The sequence below is a fragment of the Lepidochelys kempii genome, chromosome 1 (genome assembly GCF_965140265.1).
Source record: "Lepidochelys kempii isolate rLepKem1 chromosome 1, rLepKem1.hap2, whole genome shotgun sequence".
Taxonomy (NCBI): Eukaryota; Metazoa; Chordata; order Testudines; family Cheloniidae; genus Lepidochelys; species Lepidochelys kempii.
In genome coordinates, this window is record NC_133256.1 from 118,540,834 (window position 1) to 118,560,294 (window position 19,461).

General features: G+C 39.9%; 1 protein-coding gene across 6 annotated transcripts in view; it reads left to right on the plus strand.

Annotated features, from left to right (window-relative positions):
- Positions 1–19,461, plus strand: part of TSGA10 (testis specific 10) — a 203,583-nt gene that overhangs the window by 159,696 nt on the left and 24,426 nt on the right. For 4 of the 6 annotated variants that reach the window (XM_073352435.1, XM_073352455.1, XM_073352463.1 and 1 more), the window contains 7 exons: positions 3,913–3,989; positions 5,102–5,270; positions 9,685–9,820; positions 10,554–10,718; positions 11,400–11,468; positions 14,890–15,120; positions 17,300–18,926. In XM_073352435.1, coding sequence (XP_073208536.1) covers positions 3,913–3,989; positions 5,102–5,270; positions 9,685–9,820; positions 10,554–10,718; positions 11,400–11,468; positions 14,890–15,120; positions 17,300–18,926 — 2,474 coding nt within the window. The remainder of the gene's footprint in view (positions 1–3,912; positions 3,990–5,101; positions 5,271–9,684; positions 9,821–10,553; positions 10,719–11,399; positions 11,469–14,889; positions 15,121–17,299; positions 18,927–19,461) is intronic. The other 2 variants (XM_073352444.1, XM_073352479.1) reach the window with 2 other exon arrangements.

A 19,461-nucleotide genomic window follows, 5' to 3' on the forward strand; every position in this document is an offset into this window, starting at 1 on the left:
AGTGTTTTATGGATTTGTGACCTTGCTTCATTCCTAATGTTCCTGCTTTTACCTTCCCTGAGTCATATGACTGGGGGAGGGGACTGTGAGGAGCATGGCCCATGCAAAGTGCCCCTCATGTCAGGATTAGCTCTGTGGAGAGGAATAAAGAGACCCCCAGTTGGCTGGATCTGATGTGGCTTCTGTGGCTGTAGCTACTTGCAGCTAGGGACTCCTGGCTGTTGGGCTTCCTCCATACCCCAAGAGTGCCTGCATTTGCCTACCCTGAGCCCACATTAACACACGGCTGTAATCTAAAGGTACAAGTTTTAGTACATTTCACAATATTTTGAGAGTTAAGGGCCAGATCCTCCGCCCACTGAAGTTATTTTTAACAATGCTTTTTAAAATATTATTTGTATTGAAGTTTTTCATTAGCGACAAAATGTTATTTTGTCTAATTGTAAAATATCTGGATATATCAACCATAGGAGAGAGAGGAAAATTAACGGTTATCACATTGCCACATTCTCTCTTGTATTCTTTTCATTTGCTTTTTCTCCCCAAGTCTAATTCTTACCTCTGAACTCATTTAATTTTTTAAAAAGGGTGCGGGAAGGAAGAAAGACAGCAAAAAAATCCTTATTTAGTAATGCCCGCCTGAAACTCCTTCCCCTGTAGGAGTGAGATTGAATGGGACAAATTTCTTTGTGACATGTCATCATCAAGATATTGACACACCTTGTAGTCCTAGTCACATAGTATGTTTTCATAACACAACTTTCATGAGAAACTACTGACCTTCTGCTCCACTGAGTATTGTGTTCTTTCATACAAATGAATGTGGATGGTTGTGATAGGTCTGTAACAACTAAATCAAATGCTGGCTCTGAATCCAAACTGCAAATATTTATCATCTGAACATTCCCACGCCTTGGTGATTTGAAATCCAAATCAAAGCCTTGCTAGATTTTAGAATGTTAGCATGCAGTGTTCAGATTTGGTTCATTAGTTTGCAGGCATCACAGGGGCTCTAATTTAAAATAGTGAGATTTACTTCTAAAGCAGGAATTGATACTTTGTAAATGAGATTGTATATCTGTGCCAAATTTGAAATGCTCACTTATTGAGTACAGAATGATTTTTCTGAAAATTGACAAGTAATACTGTTAATTTCCTTATGAGTTTTTATAATCTTTCAGTATGACCCTTTCTGACATTTTTTTTGCTGAGTCAAATCTTTTTTCTGATCCCTCTAGGAGTTAAATTTCTAATATTTGAGCTTTGATAATTAGTTCACTTGTAGACTGGAAAATGCTGCTTTAAATTTGCTAATCTGAAGCTTTTTAACATCTTAGTCATAAACATCTCTTTATATGTGAGAATTTGCCACCAAATTGGCTTATCACCCAAAATTTAAGTTGACAAAATGACTTCCAAATATTCAGATAATGAGTGGTCTATACTCTATCTATAGGATGTTTAGGGTCTATAATATTCCTGATATTCAGCTCGTGTAAATCAAAGTGAATGGAGCTATGCCAGTTTGTACCAGCTGAGGATCTGAGCCTTAGTATCTGTTGCTTATGCAGGGACTGCAGGATCCAAAGAGCTCATACTGTCTAATAGATACTACCGAGTGTAAATAGGGTCTGGAGTTAGGCTATGGAGGCATTGATTTGGGTCCATGCCTGTCATTAGCATTATCACAAGGTGAGGTTGAGGTTTTTCTGGCACCTCAGAACTGGAGAGCTATAACATGAATAATTGATTAGATACCATACACATTAATCTTTGTGTATTTTCGTGTGTGTGTGTATATAATATGTATGTATGTTTGTGGGGGTGGGTGCCAGTGATTGAACCATACTATAGAGAGAGAGATACACCTAGCTTCTCCTGTATGGTTCAGTCACTGGCACCGCCCACACGTACACTCAAGCCAAAACCCAGAAACCTAATAAATGCCACGCAAAGTCAACAGCTGGAGATGTCAGCAGGGCTCTGTAGATACTGAAGGTGGCACCCCGTGCTGCTGCCTTCCCTAGACAGCTCCCTGGGAGGGGGCCCCAGTGTCCAACATGCTTGACATCAATTAAAATGGAAAGGGCTCTAGGACTGCTTTATAGCGTTTCCTAGAGAGGGACATACATACCCTCTGGCTAAGACTCCCGGCATCCTGCTGCTCTAGCACCATTGCTGCTGTTCTCTGCCCCCGCGGGAGAGCTGCTCCTGGCAGTGGGAAGGCTACTGCCTCACTTGGTTGGGAGTAGACATGGTGTGGGAATCCTCTGTGGTACTGGGCATCAGGAGGAATTTCTCTGGCTGCTCCATCACTGCTGCTGACTGCCTCCCGAGGAGATTTGGGGAGTTTCATAGGCCACTCCCAAGGGAGGTTCCGTCCCATGTGCTCAGGGGTTGGCCATTCTGCTTCCTCATAGTTCTGTCTCTTTTTCCCTTCCCTCCACGCCCGCCCATGTGAAGGGGCAGATAAGGTCTTTGGACAAGACCCCTGGCCTTGCTGCTTCACTGCATTCCTTAATCAGGCAAGTTACTGCACTTGCTGACTAACCTGAGGCACTCCCTTCCCTCATTTGCATGTGTTGAGCCCACTGTCTTCTCAGTGTTTATCTTTATTGATTATTAATTCTGCTAAATAATAAAAAAATTAAAAACTGTGATTCTGGAAGGGTTCATTTTCAATGAATTTTACTGGCCTGGTTGATGTAGAATGTAGATCCTGAATATGGCAGGAGAAGCATTCATGTTATTCTGTGATGGCAGTGACTTTGGTAGTGTAGGGTAGTGTAGTAGTTTGTCATAGTCTGGCTCAAAAGTCCACTGATGTTTCAGGCAATGCATCATATTTCAGGCTGGAGCAATCAATCTTACATTTCCATTTCTCTAAGTCCTTGAATTACGTGCCTACTATTGAAGCTTTCTCTTATTTTAGTGGTCCATGACAGCCATGATGTGTTAGTTTTTCTATGTAGGTTCTGATATGGGCACCAATCACCATGGTGTCTGAATATTTATCACAGTATTTGAGTCACAGTCAATGGTAGCTACTATTTTATACCATGTCTACCATGAACTGATGGTTTTGGCAAACAAAGCCAACCTCCAGATGAGGAGGAAAAAGGAGCACAGCTGCTCTGAAATAGAATTTTAAATTATAAATATTTGTTTTGTCACCAAGCCTGGGACATGTATTTCTTTAGAAATATTTAGTAATTAGATTTTTTTTTTATGGACAGAACTATGATTTAGGAATCGTCTTACTATTTTAAAAGAAAATCATTACACATATAATGAACTGTGATTAGATGTTCATTATTTTAATTTTGACTTATATTTCTACATTGTTCTGGTGAGTAAATGAATTTTAAAAAGGCTGTCACCCTTTTGTGAATTTGTCAAAAAAAAAAGAAACTATACAACAATGGGCCACAATCCTTCAGTTTAAATTTAATTGAAATAAAATAAAACTACATTCAGTATACTTTTCTAATAGTATTTGTCCATGTAAACAGATGCTCTAGTTACAACAGAGAAGTTATGAGATCCCTAATGGGTAAGGAAGGCAGAAACACAATTGCAAATAGGAAGGGAAATAGGCCGTGAAGTAAATTCTCTCTGAAGAGGTGGTTCACACACTATGGAAAAAGTTTGGGACCTCATTTTCTGTCAGCTGAGGCCAGTGACAGAACTCTCATAGAATGAAATGGGAGCAGGATTAGGAGTTGTCTTATTAAGTTGCAACATCCTATGGAATTCATTCCAATATTACCTAAAGCACTTTGCTCTATGACTTATTTTTATCATTCTGGGTGTATACACTTAGTTGCATCAGTGTAAAATGGTCATTTGATGATTGTAAACTAACTTTTCTTTGAAACGAATAAACACCTTCTACTTCCCTCCCTTTTTTAGTGACTATCACATGAGTTCCACAAGGATAATGGATGCTAAATTGCGAGAGGCTGAAGGATGTGGTGAGGACAATTCAGGTACAGTGCCTACTTTCCATCTGTATATGAAAAGTATTCATTTACTGCTAAGAATTCTTGAGTTTCAGTATCTTTTGGTCTTCTCACAGTAATGATTCTATTTATTTAGGGAATGCGCTTATGCTCTCTCTCTCTCTCTGAGTTACAATTTTGGGACATTTTCAGATGCTTAAATTAAAACACTTTCTTAGGGTGAAATTCAGATGTGGTGTAAATGGCATAATTCTTTTCACTTCAGTGGACTTGCAGCATGTCTGAGTTTTGGCCCTTTGTCTCTGGTGACTGTTATAATCTCTGCTGTTCGAAACGTGTGCCCATCTTGGATTAGTTTGCATGATGTCCCTGCAAGACACCTCTGCGAGTGTGTTGGGTTTTTGTTGTTGGATTGCTTTGGGTAAAACACTAATTTTTATCACGAGAAGATTGCAGTTATCTCTATTTAAGCTCCCTCCCCTCTGAGCAGCACAGCATCACTTTTCCAGATTATTGCTTGATTCCTATTTTAATATTCTGAGAACCAATGAGTTACATAATTACCATCTAAAATATTCTGGATTTGTTATAAAACTGATATTATTAAAAGCATTAGCCTCCTGACACTGCATTTTCCACCTAAATGTGACATTTTTGCATTTAAATTAATTTTGCCATTTGGAAACAAGCCTTTCCAGAACTTAACTGTTTAGTTTGCTAAATAACAACACTGAGTTTCCAAACTGTAATTTAAATCTCTGCATCCCAATCAGTTAACACAGTGGTTTTTCTTCATAGTGTAATTATATTAAATCTTATCTGAAGAGGCAGATGGAACCAGTATTAGAAAAGATCCTATTTCCTGTATTATAGGTTATTTCTAACATGCCATAGGCATCACAATGCATTCCTCCAGCTAATAATAATAATAATAATACCTTGCAATCAATTTAGACTTGAGAGACCTGTTAATACAAAACAAAAAAAACAAAAAAATCCAACCCCACAGTGGGCCAGGTTGCTTCTCCCAAGAAAAACTTCTTATGAAGAAATCTAAGAAAAAAGTCATAATTCTCTATTAAATTCTATTGGAATTTTAAAACTATCATATAGACTTTCCTTAATATTTCTTTATTTAGGAAAGAAAAAGTCAAAGTTCAAATCTTTCAAAAAGTTCTTTGGGAAAAAGAAAAGGAAAGAGACCTTACCATCTTCCGGGAGCATCACTCTGAAACCATGTCAGTCAGCTAGTGATGTCACAGCCCCAGAGTCCAGGCACATTGACTATGATTCTGAAGATGAACTTGAGTAAGTCTTACTTTTATTCGCAAACAAACAAGTAATTGCTTTTCCAAAAGACAGAATGATGTTTATGATTAAATATCCAAGTGCTTACCTCCAACTGTTACTCAAAAAGCTACATTCTGAGGCACCTCACTTTCTTTCGGAAAATACTGATGGTAATGGGGAAATTGCAAGTAAATGTGATTTACGTGCAACAGTTACTAGTATCTTATCTGAGGAGAAATAAACTTGATGATGAAGTTTTCAAAAGTGCTTAAGTGACTTAGGCTCCTAAGTCCTATTTTCAAAACTGACTCTCGGGAATTTAGGTACCTCAATCTCATTGAAAGTCAATGGAATTTCAGCTCCTATGGAACAGATTTGCAAAGGTATTTGTGCTCTTCAAGATAGAGATAGGCACCTAGTGGAATTTTCAAAAGTGTCTAAACAGGTTAGGCATCTAAATGCCATTGAAACTAATGAGAGCTAGATGCCTAATATGCCTAGGCACTTCTGAAAATCTCACTAGGGCTTCTTTCTGAATCTTTAGGAATGTAAATGTTGTTGAAAATCTGACCCAAAGTCTGTTTTGAAAATGGGAACTAAGCTCCTAAATCACGTAGGTGCTTTTGAAAAGTTTTCCCTAATTTTTAATCTGTAACATGTAAACTATATGAGGCATATGGTGTAAAATTAAAACATTTGATTGAATATACAGACAGAGGGAAAGGCCCATTATTCATTGCAATGCACTGCCTTGAGTAGGGTTGGCTGCTTAGAAAGAAAGTTTTTGTTTTAATGAACAGTATTTCCTCATGAACAAGATTCTGGTTATTCCAGAGATTACATAGCAGAGGAAAAGAGATGCTATTTTTGCAAGTGTGGATAGGTGCTGGAGATCGAACCTTCCAAAATGTACTGTCCATTAGAGTGACATTAGACAGTATTGCCACTAGGCAGCGCCACACAACCAAATAATCTTTTAATAAAAAAATTTGCATTTTGTAGTATTGGCAGTAGTAACAATACTCCTGCCTGGGCTGAGTATGTGAAGGCGTGGGTGTTACCCCAGAGTGTCTAAACTGGCAGCAATAGATACAGCAGAGTTGTTGCATTCTTGCTCAACAAAAATCCTTAAGAACAGTAATGGCCAGACCTTCCCTACGTGCTCTGTAACTCAGTCTTATCATGTGCCAATGTGTGTATAGTCCTCTGACCTTGCTCACATGCTCTATTTTTGTAAAATTGTTGTTTTTTATTCTTTTTTGTGTAAAAACAAAGGCAATAAAATACTCTGAAAGAAAGGAAAATGAATTCTCTCTCTCACAATTTGTTGGGACATTTGTAAACCTCCAACGTCCATCTAGAAGGTTTACATGTCCAGAAAGAAGATGGAGCAATTAGGAAACAAGGATACATGTGCTCATACAATATTGCTTCTCCAGTTGTTGTTTCAGTCTTGTAAAATGTAGGTGCATAAAGGAGCTGTAATGCCCCTGACTGGCACTTACTTAGCAAATTGTTATAGATCTCTCTCTGACCTTGTCCGCATTACAGAGATCACATTTTCACTTAGATAAACTGTTCTTGTAATGTCTCTAATGTATTGGGCACAAGCAGCAGGCTTTCCTTCCTTTTGCAGCTGGAATACAGATTATCTCTTTCCCCCTATTGTTTTATCAAATATATTTATAGCTACTACTGCAAGGAAAATTTCACTCTTCATTCATGTTTGTGTTCCCTTACGTCCCTCTGGCTGTATCTCAGTTTCAGGGCTACACAATTTTGTTCTGATTTTTTTTATTTACTGGTGGTAGTATTTTTTTTTATAATCTCTTCAAGATTCCAATGCCATAAAGAAACTAATAGCTGTGAGAGTCCCAAAGTGTCACATTAAGATTTGCTATATTCTTTGGTTTGCTTTATTTAAAAAGAAAGAGGGGGGAAGAAGCAAATCTATATGCACACATTTCAGATCTCTAGGCGCTGTGGTAGTACAAATAAATAATAACACCATCAGTTAAACAGAGGCAGATACACAATTGCCAGTATTTTGGATGTCATTAGCAAGGTTACCAGCCAGCCAGTGCTACTATCCTGCCATGCAATGAAAATTACCAGGACAGAGTCTTACCTGAATGACCCATGGAACTGCCCAACAGTTCTCTGGAAGAAACAAGGCATTTGATTCACCCTGTGCAACATTTGTAGAAGCAGTTACTTGCTAGTCCCCTCAGAAATAAGAAGTAAAATGAAGGAGTCTCACATCTCCACGACAAGCCCACAAGCAGTGTCCACAAAAACTGTAGTCCACAAGCTCCACTGAGACTAGTAGCATTGCATTCATAGGTTCCAATATTGCTACCAGTTCTGCCTGGATGAGTCTATCCGCATGGAGTCCAACTGAAGTCATAGAATCATAGAATATCAGGGTTGGAAGGGACATCAGGAGGTCATCTAGTCCAACCCCCTGCTCAAAGCATGACCAATCCGCAATTAAATCATCCCAGCCAGGGCTTCGTCAAGCCTGACCTTAAAAACTTCTAAGGAAGGAGATTCTACCACCTCCCTAGGTAACGCATTCCAGTGTTTCACCACCCTTCTAGTGAAAAAGTTTTTCCTAATATCCAACCTAAACCTCCCCCGCTGCAACTTGAGACCATTATTCCTTGTCCTGTCCTCTTCTACCACTGAGAATAGTCTAGAACCATCCTCTCTGGAACCACCTCTCAGGTAGTTGAAAGCAGCTATCAAATCCCCCCTCATTCTTCTCTTCTGCAGATTAAACAATCCCAGTTCCCTCAGCCTCTCCTCATAAGTCATGTGTTCCAGACCCCTAATCATTTTTGTTGCCCTTCGCTGGACTCTCTCCAATTTATCCACATCCTTCTTGTAGTGTGGGGCCTAAAACTGGACACAGTACTCCAGATGAGGCCTCACCAATGTCGAATAGAGGGGAACGATCATGTCCCTCGATCTGCTCGCTATGCCCCTACTTATACATCCCAAAATGCCATTGGCCTTCTTGGCAACAAGGGCACACTGCTGACTCATATCCAGCTTCTCGTCCACTGTCACCCCTAGGTCCTTTTCCGCAGAACTGCTGCCTAGCCATTCGGTCCCTAGTCTGTAGCTGTGCATTGGGTTCTTCCGTCCTAAGTGCAGGACCCTGCACTTATCCTTATTGAACCTCATCAGATTTCTTTTGGCCCAATCCTCCAATTTGTCTAGGTCCCTCTGTATCCTATCCCTGCCCTCCAGCGTATCTACCACTCCTCCCAGTTTAGTATCATCTGCAAATTTGCTGAGAGTGTAATCCACACCATCCTCCAGATCATTTATGAAGATATTGAACAAAACCGGCCCCAGGACCGACCCATGGGGCACTCCACTTGACATCGGCTGCCAACTAGACATGGAGCCATTGATCACTACCCGTTGAGCCCGACAATCTAGCCAACTTTCTACCCACCTTATAGTGCATTCATCCAGCCCATACTTCTATGTCACTTCAGTCAGTGGGACTCTATATGATTAGAAGTGTCCACTCTTACCGATCCACTTGCAGGATCCGGGTCATAATATCCATGGCTCAGATTGTCCTCTCTCCGCCTCCCACCCAATCAAAATTGCCCCACCATCTCCAAACAGAATTACCAGCCTTAACCTAGCAGATCCTAGGGGATCCATGGGAGTCTAGAAACAGGTCCCATATAGCCAATGTAGCAGCCCTTCGCCCCAACTCCACTGGAGTTGTCACCAGGATTCCTCTCTTTTCTCTCCTGCCTCCATGCCATGGCTTTCCCCTGAAGGAAACAGATCAGTGAAAATGTTAGTACAGGCTGGTGAATGGGCAATGTGTACATGGAGAACCTTATCGGGACTCAGGAGTGTAAAAGGGAATAAGTAGTGCACACAGATGTGTGTGTAAATTTTGTATGGAGAAACATTATAATTTTAATAGAGAAGAAAGTAGGAGGGTTCCATAGAGGCTATTCTAAAAACACTTAAAATTTAATAGAGGACAATATCCTTTCCATAGTTTTTTTTTCCTTTCGTTCTGAATCCTATATAATTTATAATTCTTTATTAAATGTTGTAGGATTCTTAAAGGAAAACCCACTTTAGAAATTATAATTATTGATTAAATTCTGTAGGGTTTTACTTCTAGGATTTTAGTAGTCTGTTTTATCAACATTACAGATGTCATTGCTTTCAAGTTGTTTTCTTTTTAAGGTACTACACAGGTTTATTTGACTGTTGTAACCATTGTTTTCAATCAGCAATTTAGAATTTTAGGCATAACAAATGATAAGCAACATTTATCTGATATCTCCATTTACAAGATCCTCTTTAGTTAATCTAAGAATTAAGTATCCGGTAAAAGGATTAAAAAAACAAGCGTATACATGTTCACTAGCTTATTATATTATCCTAGGTCCCACACAGGTATTATGGGAAGCAGAGCTTTATCACATGACAGCATTTTCATTCCTGAGCCTGCGCAAGAGCCTGCTAGGCCCGTACGAGTGTTTTCTCAGGAAAATGTTTCCGATCGGATTAGAGCTTTGCAGGTAACATAAGACATTCTTTTAAAATATTAGAAATTGAGTTTCTTTCAAATTTGACTTTTTAGAATTGTCTGTAACTGAACATTTGGTTTCTACTAAATAACAATAATTACATTAGGGCGGTGGTTCTCAAACTGTGGGTCGGGACCCCAAAGTGGGTCTCAACCCCCTTTGAATGGGGTCGCCAGGGCTGGCTGAGACTTGCTGGGACCCAGGGCTGAAGTCCGAGCCCCACTGCCCAGGGCCGAAGCCAAAGCCCAAGGGCTTCAGCCCTGGGCAGCAGGGCTCAGGTTACAGGCCCCCTGACTAGGGGCTGAAGCCCTTGAGCTTAAACTTTGGCCCCCCGGCCCGGAGCAGTGGGGCTCAGACTTTGTCCTCCACCTCCCAGGACAGTGGGCGGGCTCAGGCTTCGGTCCCCTCTCCTGGGGTTGTGAAGTAATTTTTGTTGTCGTAAGGGGGGTCGCGGTGCAATGAAGTTTGAGAAACCCAGCATAATTAGTGCATAATTTGTTAATCTGACAACATTACTATATCTTGATTCACTCTAAATTATAGTGGTAAGGTATATGAGCTGTCTGGTACCCAGGGAGAACCGGAAATGGAGGCGCTCTATGCTCTGGCTCATTAAATTGTATCTTGTTGTGTAGAGTTAAAATCAAAATAAATCATTGGAGTGGACAGAGTCAGATAATGTGGAAAAAAAACATTCAAAATGTACTTCCATGTCATATTGCAGTTGAAACTCCAACACAGCATGAAACTGGGGCCTCCTCCTCCATTTGGAATTCGTGCAAAGCGGATGGATGATGCTGGGACTAGTTCTGAAGATGATGGGTTACCCAGGAGTCCTCCAGAAATATCTTTGCTACATGAAATTCTAAGTTCCAGCACAGCAACAAGGGTGAGTAGATTGTGATATTGACAATCTCAACATTTACTGGACTAGACTTTCCTATTTGAGCATCCTTTTTTTGTGTGAAAGGGCAGGATAAAGGACTCAGTTTGCTGTCCTTCATCAAGTTTGCTCTCTCTTCATCAGAACTGGTTGGACTTCTTCAAACATCTATGCATAAAACCATATGGGTGATAGGTTGTCAGCTGCAGTAGCTCCTGGAGGAATGTTTGTGTCCCTCTTCTATTTTGATTGTGTTTATATGCCAGTTATGTGTATTGGGTTATTATAGCCAGCCACTGTAGCAGTCCAGAGAGAGTGAGTTTTCAGGAATTACAAAACAGCCAGGAATAAAAAATGTCTGAAAAATCTGGAGTCTCTTCAGAATCAGTCAATAAAAGCAGAGCACTCTCACTCTTAACATTGTGTCCTCCAGCATGGGAAGAAAAAACTTTCAAGAATTTGTAATTATTTTTAAAATGTAATTTTGCTATGCAGTATTTAATGAAGCCTTCATTCTTTTCCTGAGTCTCTTATGTTTTATATTTGCAAGGTCCTCACTAATTCTTGAACTTGGTAGCAGTACTGGACTGTAGCTTAGATTGTGTGTGTGTGTGTGTGGATGTTTTCTGTTAGTAATCATCTCATTTGTCATCTTTTACTGAATCTCTTCCTCATTCCATTCCACAGTTCTCTGACTCTCACAAGCACCCTAGCTCTTTGAGTTTAGCTGGAACAGGCAGTGAAGAAGAAGAACAGGTAACTTCCACCAAATATATTAAGAAGCAAGCAACATATATGTTAGTCTTTTAAGGAAATGTAAGGAATAAATATGTTACTTTGTTGCCTGTTTGCTGGAAGAACAACCTTTTGTATATACCTGTTTGCTTTTTTTGATGCTTGTCCTACTAACATTAAAAGTTGCAATTCTTTATCAACAGAATTCTCTAATGCCAAAGAATTATTGATGATGATGATAAAAAGTCAAAAAGAGAACAAACAAGTACATTTGAACACCTAAAATGCAGGAATTCTGCAGAGGATTTAACAAAATTTCTGACTGCCCGAATCTATGGAGTTAGTTCATGGTCAGGATTTATTGGTGACTCCTGGGCATGAATTTTAGACAGTGGCTTTCCCCCTTTTATGCTTAAAGATCTTGTATGTTGTGAAGGCTATTTGTTTTAAAAAATTCTTCATACTGTAATACTGAGGGATAATAATAGTAGTGGTAATAATGATGATAATAATAATAATTAAAGACCCCTTCTGGTATATCACCCATCTCAAAATCTCGAAGCACTTTACAAACATGAATGAATTTAGCCTCCAAACACATAGATAAACTTAGCCTGTGAGACTGATATCATTATCTGCATTTTACAGATGAGGAAACTGAGGCAAAGAGAGCTAAATGAGGTGCCCAAACAGAGGTAGTCTGTTGCACAGCCATGAATAAAACTCAGATCCTCTGAGTCCCAGTCCCCTGCTTTGACTACAAAACCACCCCATCCTCTTACATTGGTGCAGTAACACTTGGTCTGGTAATAGTGATTAGCATTGCTACTTAGGAGACCTGGGTTCAGACTTTAGTCAGTATCTGTCCACCTGACACAGCATGAGCTGGGGATTCTTCTGTGGTGATGTCTGCAGTCCTTGAGGAAAAGTGAATAGATGCCTTTCTTCAATCAGCACTAAATCATTCTGGTTGATTGAAAAGTGGTTTTGACAGGTTCTGAAGAGTCAGTTAGTCCTCCTCAGCTGCATTATGGTGGATGCAATGCCGGGGGGGGGGGGAGTAAAGCGAGGAGCAATTTTGAGATGTGGGGGAGGGAATTGCAAAGGAAAAATAAAAAAGCTGGCCAGTTCTAAATTGACTGTTATGTGATAATCATGCAAAATATACTTTTAAATCCCATTTAGATGACACAGATTGCTGGCATCTTTTCCTCTTCACTATATATTTCACATAAAACTATTTGAAATGCTGCTTGTTACTCAGCAAAGTGAAATTTTAACCCATTTCAGAAAAAAAGGAAATAACCCTTTTCTTTTTCTTTTTCTTTTTCTGAAACCAGGTGTAAATACGTTGTAAATGTGTTTTGGTCGATTCAGGATACACCCAGAAAGTGGCACAGCACAAATGCATTCCTGCCAGTGCAGGCTTTAGCAGCAGCTTCTAAGAGATTGGGCTTCTTTAGGAGAGGGGAGGAGACACATCACCCCAGTGACAGTGCAAGACCTCCCTCCTGGGCTGTGGGAGGGCACAAGCTGGGCAGCACGACCTGCTACACCTTGAAAAAGATGTAGCTAGAGTCATCGTCCTCCCCATCCACAACAGCACAGCTTTGTTGGTTTGAAGAGGGAAGACGGTGCTGTGGCCTCACCTCCACTGGATACTCCCCCTCTGGGGCCGGCTCCCCTGCAATGGCCTCGCGCCCTGTTCTCACCAGTGCAGCCAGCTGAATGATGGTTGTACCCTACCACTGTGCGCTGCTTGGGAAGGGCTTTCTCAACCTTCTCCCCCCCTTATACACACACACAAGGCCAGCCATACCCTGACGTACGATCTCTGCAGCAAATATACATCTGAAACTCAATTCGAATGCTGTATTTTAAGTGAAGCGACAGAAACTGTGTTCTTTATTTTTCTAATCTAATGATCAGTGTTAGTATTACCTAAGGTCCGATCTCCAAGTGATCAAGGAGAAAGGGGTGGGGAAGGTGGGCTTCGTGCATTCATGTCAGTCGTTCAGGCGAGCAAGTGCTGAGCCTTTATCAAGGAGCTGAAATGTCAATGTATTCACTGTAAGGCACTAATGTGTAATGTACCCATGTATCATTGTTACACATTAGCAAATTGCAGATATCATAGAGAAAACTTCAGTCCAAATTAGTTAAAACATCCCTTAGCTGGCATAATTGAGTTATCCGCGCACCCCCCCCCCTTTCTTTTTTAAATATAGAATGATTGGAGATCCAGCTGTCACTTAAGTTTGTGGGAGTTTTTCCATTGATTTGAATAGGAGCAGGAACAGATCTTTTATATACAAAAGAATACCTGTTTGGCTGCAGTGCATAAAGCAGTTTTTTGGCACATTGGATACAAATGTTCATTTTTCTCCATAAGCAAAATAAATATTTCACGGCTCTTATTTGAGAGAAACTGTATATAACTGTCAGCAGCCTACCATACTTGGGTAGCAGCGCAAAGCACAATGAAGAGGAAAACTGCGATAAGGGAATATACTTCAGTTTCAAGCTGCCACAGGACTGCTATAAACAGTGAAAGGAGATCATTTTAAAGTTATGGCTGATACCTTGGCAATATCCTCTTATTTTTTTTCTTATTTTGAAGAATTTAATTATTGAAAAAGAAAAATCACTTTTAAAAATTCATTTTGTAAGATGATCCTAATTTCATACCTGAATGGGAATTGAGAATTATGCAAAAACCTTGGGATTTATATATTAAATTTATGGAAGGCTGAAAAGTTGAACTCTTCTGGCAGGAAAGTACCAGATCCTAAAGATACCAAGAGCATTATTTCTGGATAGATTGTTGTACTGGCTGGAAGTTCCGGGCTGCGAGCAGGCCATGATACTTTATTCTGGGGTGGGGGAGGGAGGAGGGGGATGAAATATTCCATTTGGGGTAAAAACGTCACAGATTTTCCTAATGGAAATAAACTGAAAAAATGCACAGTAGGTTAAATAATGGGGACACTAATCTTTGACTTTGTTTTCTTAAAGAGAGGGTTGTAGGATTGGAACGGGACGTGGCCCTGTATGACTGGAATGCAGAAAGGTTCTAGCCCCGTAGGTTGTGAGTAGGAGTCAGAAAGGGAGCTGACCCAGGAGGATTGGCCTTTGAAGTTTTTCCTAATTTCCTTTCTCAGATGTGTTGACTCTTTTTTCGTTTGTTTTAGGTCTGCTATTTAATGGTGAAGCATTCCTTTCCAATAGACTGGATATTGCAATCTTCTAGCTGTTAAAATGCAAAACTGCTATCACAGTATTTCATGTGCAAAAGCTAGTAATTGCAGTGCAACTGAAATAAAAGTAAAAAACAAAAAAAAACCCAAATCCCAGTAAACAAGTTTTTTCTCTGTAAAATTCCTATTTTCATTGCTTGATTTCATTGTTTGATGTTTTCTTTGGGATTTTTTTTTTTTTTTAGGTCACATCAGGTCCTTCTTCTAGGCCCCACTCTACAGAAGGCCAACTATTCCCTAGGCATGCAAGTGCTAAAACTATATCTCCCCAAACATCTGACAGCAGCATCTCGCCAGCAGCTGATTTTGACACTCCGCCTGAATTCTCCACTTGCTTGGATAATTCTGCTGCTAAACACAAGCTTTTAATAAAACCACGGAACCAGAGATCTAGTAAAATGAGAAGACTTCCTTCGGTAATTGTAAAAATAAACAGAGAACTCAGCACTGACTTTAAACTACACATTCTTACTTGACTTGCCATTCTTATTTCAGCCTCTATAAGCATTTATTAACTAGTGCCAGAGCTGTGAGTGGATATTTCATTGCTTTCTAATCACTAATGTTTAATAAGCATTGTGTATGCATCTGGAATACAACCCCTAAGGACAACGTATAAACTGCACACTGCGAGAGGGGATTTCTTGTTAATTCTCTTGATATAAGGATTTATGGCTACATTTCATTTCTTCTTAAAGTTACCGTGAGGTGTTATTTCAGCGTTTAACCGTGATGATAAAATTGAGGCTCTAGTAGCATTTGTTACTCAGTTTTTAAAAACCAGAGTATAACTTGATTGTACCATATTTTTGTGGATGGAAATTTGGTCTGTCAAATCTGACCCTTTAGAAAGAATTTTGTTGTTGGGCTTTAAAAAAATCCCCAAGGCAACTGGGACATTTTTAACTTTAGAAAGGCACGTAAATAAGAGATCACATGGCCTATGAGTGGGAGCCAAGTTCTGGTTCCTGGGAACATCGTGCGTTCTAATCCCCCTTATGTGGGACTATCCAATCACTTTACCCTTATGTGGCTTCACCAGCAAAGGTGGAAAATTTGAGCAAAAAATATGCCCTCGCAAAAAAACATTTTTTGTACCTCAGTGAAGTTTTTCTGAGTAAAAAAGACAGCCATTGTAGAACACATTTTTCTGACTCTGTCTCAAATCTTGATTTTTTTTTAATTAAAATTGTACAGGCTCTTAATACATTATTTCCATTAGTATGTCTGGATATTTTGAACCTTGTTTAAAGACATAAATATCATTTTCCCCCAATTATGATGTCAAGAGGATTTGTTGTTTTTTCAAAACCAGTAAGCAACTTTTGTGCTTGGGAAAGCAATCTTGAGCTATGCATAGTGACAATGCAGGCTGTGTCAGAGAAGCATGAAAAGCAGCCGTGGAAAAGGCTATCTAAGCCATTCCTTTCTGCCAGTGCAGGAGTGTTGCCAAAGTATAGTCACTATTGCTTTGTCCAGTCCTGTCTTAAATAACCAGAGATAGAGCCTCCATGATTTCCCTTGGAAAGCTTTTGCACTGTCTAATAGATCTTACCACTAGTAATTTTTTCCTCATACAATTTTGCCTGAGCACTTCTGTCCTAATCTACATCCTGTTTTTATATTCCTGGACCTTTATTTGGAATAGTCTACATTTTATAATGAACTAGCATGGTAACGTTGTTGTTTGCAAAACTGGGAGTAGGATGAGACATAAGTCACTTTAGAATGCAAGCTTTGTAGTCCTCAGATTAGTACCTACATCTAAAATATGGATTTACACAATAGACTACAGTGGTTCAGTAAGCTAACAAAGGCACTGTGTGAAAATGCATGTTCCACAGCTTAATAAAATGCTTTGAAATAATCCTGTATAGTCAGCCAGTTCTAAGTTCATATTTCCAAAAGCTTACCTGATGTGTTATCAAAAGACCTCCCAAATAAATAGATGCTTTATAAGCTTTCGTGAAATATTTTTAACTCTTGAAAGAAAACAAAAGCTACAAAAGATTGGAAGGGTGTGTCACAATTTGACTAAAGGTAAGAAGACCATCTGCTGTACGTTATCGTATTGAGTACTTTTATTCTGCTATTCCCTTTGCATGGACTTGCTGCTCCAAGGTCAGGCCTTACAAAGAAGGGTTTGTGTGATGTGTAATGGCATGATGGAGCTGCTCTTTGCCACTGGAGCACCACAATGTAGCCAAATTGCACTGGTGAATCCAGCCCCAAAAACTTGTCCCCAGAGTCCTACAGCTTCAACTTTGCTGGATATTGGCTACAGATATAAAGGCATCAAAGAGGTTAATTATGTAGGGGCAGGAAATGATGTCTTCCTTTGATTTCTTGATAGTTTGGTTAGAAAATTATTACACATATACGTAATACAGCTTGCCGAGCATAATACGATGAAATCAGCATATAGTACTTAAATATAAACTAATTAGCTATGTGTGTTCAAGACAGGGACTGTCTTCCTCTATCTTTGGAAAGCAGTTGCCAGAGTGTGGGCTCTGCCACAGTCTAAACAATAAATAAAAGTGTGTGAAGTTATAAAGAAATAATAAAATCTTAATAATTGTTTGCTCTTTGTAGCGGACCCAATCAGAGTCTCTGAATGACTTGAGCTGCACCCCAGAGGAAGAGGAGCACGATGGAAGAGAGATGCTGACAGACTTGACATATGAAGTCTTCACCACCAGCCATCAGAAGTTGACACACAGCACAGCTGTGACGAGTGACGTGGCCTCCTGGCAGAGACCTGAAATGCCTAAAGACTTTCCCCATGGCTCGAGACACAGAGATGAAAGGCCTCTCACACGGCAGTTCGCTTCTGAGTCTGCCATTGTACAGGAAGCCTCGTTACATGAGAATAATCCTGAGGGCTGCCAAACTATGCTGGAATTAACACATTCTAAATCAGATTATCCTTCTCCTTTAGAGCCTAAAGAAAACGTAATCACCTTGTATCCCCCTCCGGATAGAGAAACACAAAGGGAAAAAGAGCCCTCGGGAACACTGAGTGTGTCCACCAGGAATGTGTGTGATGTGTCAGTTAATACTTTAAATCAAGAAAATAAACAGTTTCTTAATGAGTCTTTAGTGAATAATCTGCTGTCTGAAGAGGATACTTCAACCAGTACTGGCAGTTTTTCTTGTTTGAGAGGGCCAGAAAAAAATGTACAGAAGGATGGTCAGATACCCATGGAAACTTCCTGTAATAAGGAAACAAAGAAGGAGTCTGCTGCATTGCCAGCTTCCAGCAAGCAATTACCTGAAAGGTCTTCTCAGCTCACAGACTCACCCTGTGTTTCCTCTGACATCCCACAGCCTGCTTTGTCATTGCAGCTGGGGTCATCTGCTTCCTGGTCTCTGGAGCAAACTGCGCCCACTCAAGAACTAGCTGCATCTGACAAGGAAAACAATCAGTCCCTGGGACACAGGGAGGCAATTTGGGGGGAAAAAACAGAGAAAGCTGTGCATGAACTCAGCACCTTGAGAAAATTTTCAGTGTCATCAGCATGGGAGAGACCAAGAGCTGGCAGCCTCCACCTGAAAGAAAACTCAGAATGTGAAAGTCCATTAAATGTCAAATTACCCCTGTCAAAAAACAAGCTCTCTTCAAGAAATGATAAGTTGAAAGAGGATGTGCAGGTGGGCGCAGATCTACAGGAGGAAAAAAATAGCATTAAAAAGCAGGTGTCGCTGGCAGATTCTGACTCTGAGGTCACGGGCAAAGCAGCAGACAAAATGGTGGCTGGCTATGTTTCTCAGGCCATTGATGCAATTCCAGTGGTATCCCAGTGCCAACCAGGCAGTGAAGATAAAAGTCCTTTTCAAGTAAAACTTAGATCCACTTCACTGTCCTTGAAAGATAGAGACAGCTCTTCACCAGAATCGAAGGGGTTTAAAAGATACAGTGCAGAGATTAATTTAGAAAAAGAGGGATTGGCATCACTTCTAAAAGGTGAAAAGGCACAGATCAAAAAAACTGCTGATGTAAATATCAATGGCTCTGTGAATGACAACATAAAATCTAAAACAAAGTCCTCTGAACAGCTTATCACAAAACCTCCATTGCCTAGGAAGCCTGTTTTGCAAAATGTAACTAATGCAAACAGTAACGTGAACGTGGAAAAGCAGGAAAAAGCCACTAAATCTCCTGAATCCAGAAGTAAAGACAGGGACTTGGAGAAAAAATCATGTCCTTCAAAAGTGCCTGGTAAGACTTCTGATACTTTATATAGTTGTCTATACTCATTTGAATTCAGAGAGGGTTATTTTATGATCTTGAAAGGTATACTTCTCTTTGAAACAATGAAGATGACTTCTAGCAGTAACACATTCCTTACATTTGTTCCTTTGTACAGTTTACTAATCTGTTTGCCAAAGCAGAAGCATTGTATACATGCAGATGCAGTTTAATAGAAATGAAATGTTGCAACAAAAAATGAGAAATGAAACCTCTACTACTTCTCAAAGGGAAACAGAATGATATCAGCAAAGTAATGTTTCAAAATCATTTGAGTTGATCATATCTCTTTGACTTAATGGAAGCCATGCGAGATAGTCTGCAAGTTCAGTCTGCAGCAGCATCCCAGCTGTGCTCATGAAGTGATTACCCAGTGAAGTGGTATTTCTTTTCTAGTTCCAAACACTCGCTTTCCTGGTGGTCACTGATAATGACTTAGGCCCAGGTCCTCAACTGTATTTTAGGTGCCAAACTTCAGTGAAATACCTTTGAGGATCTGACTGTT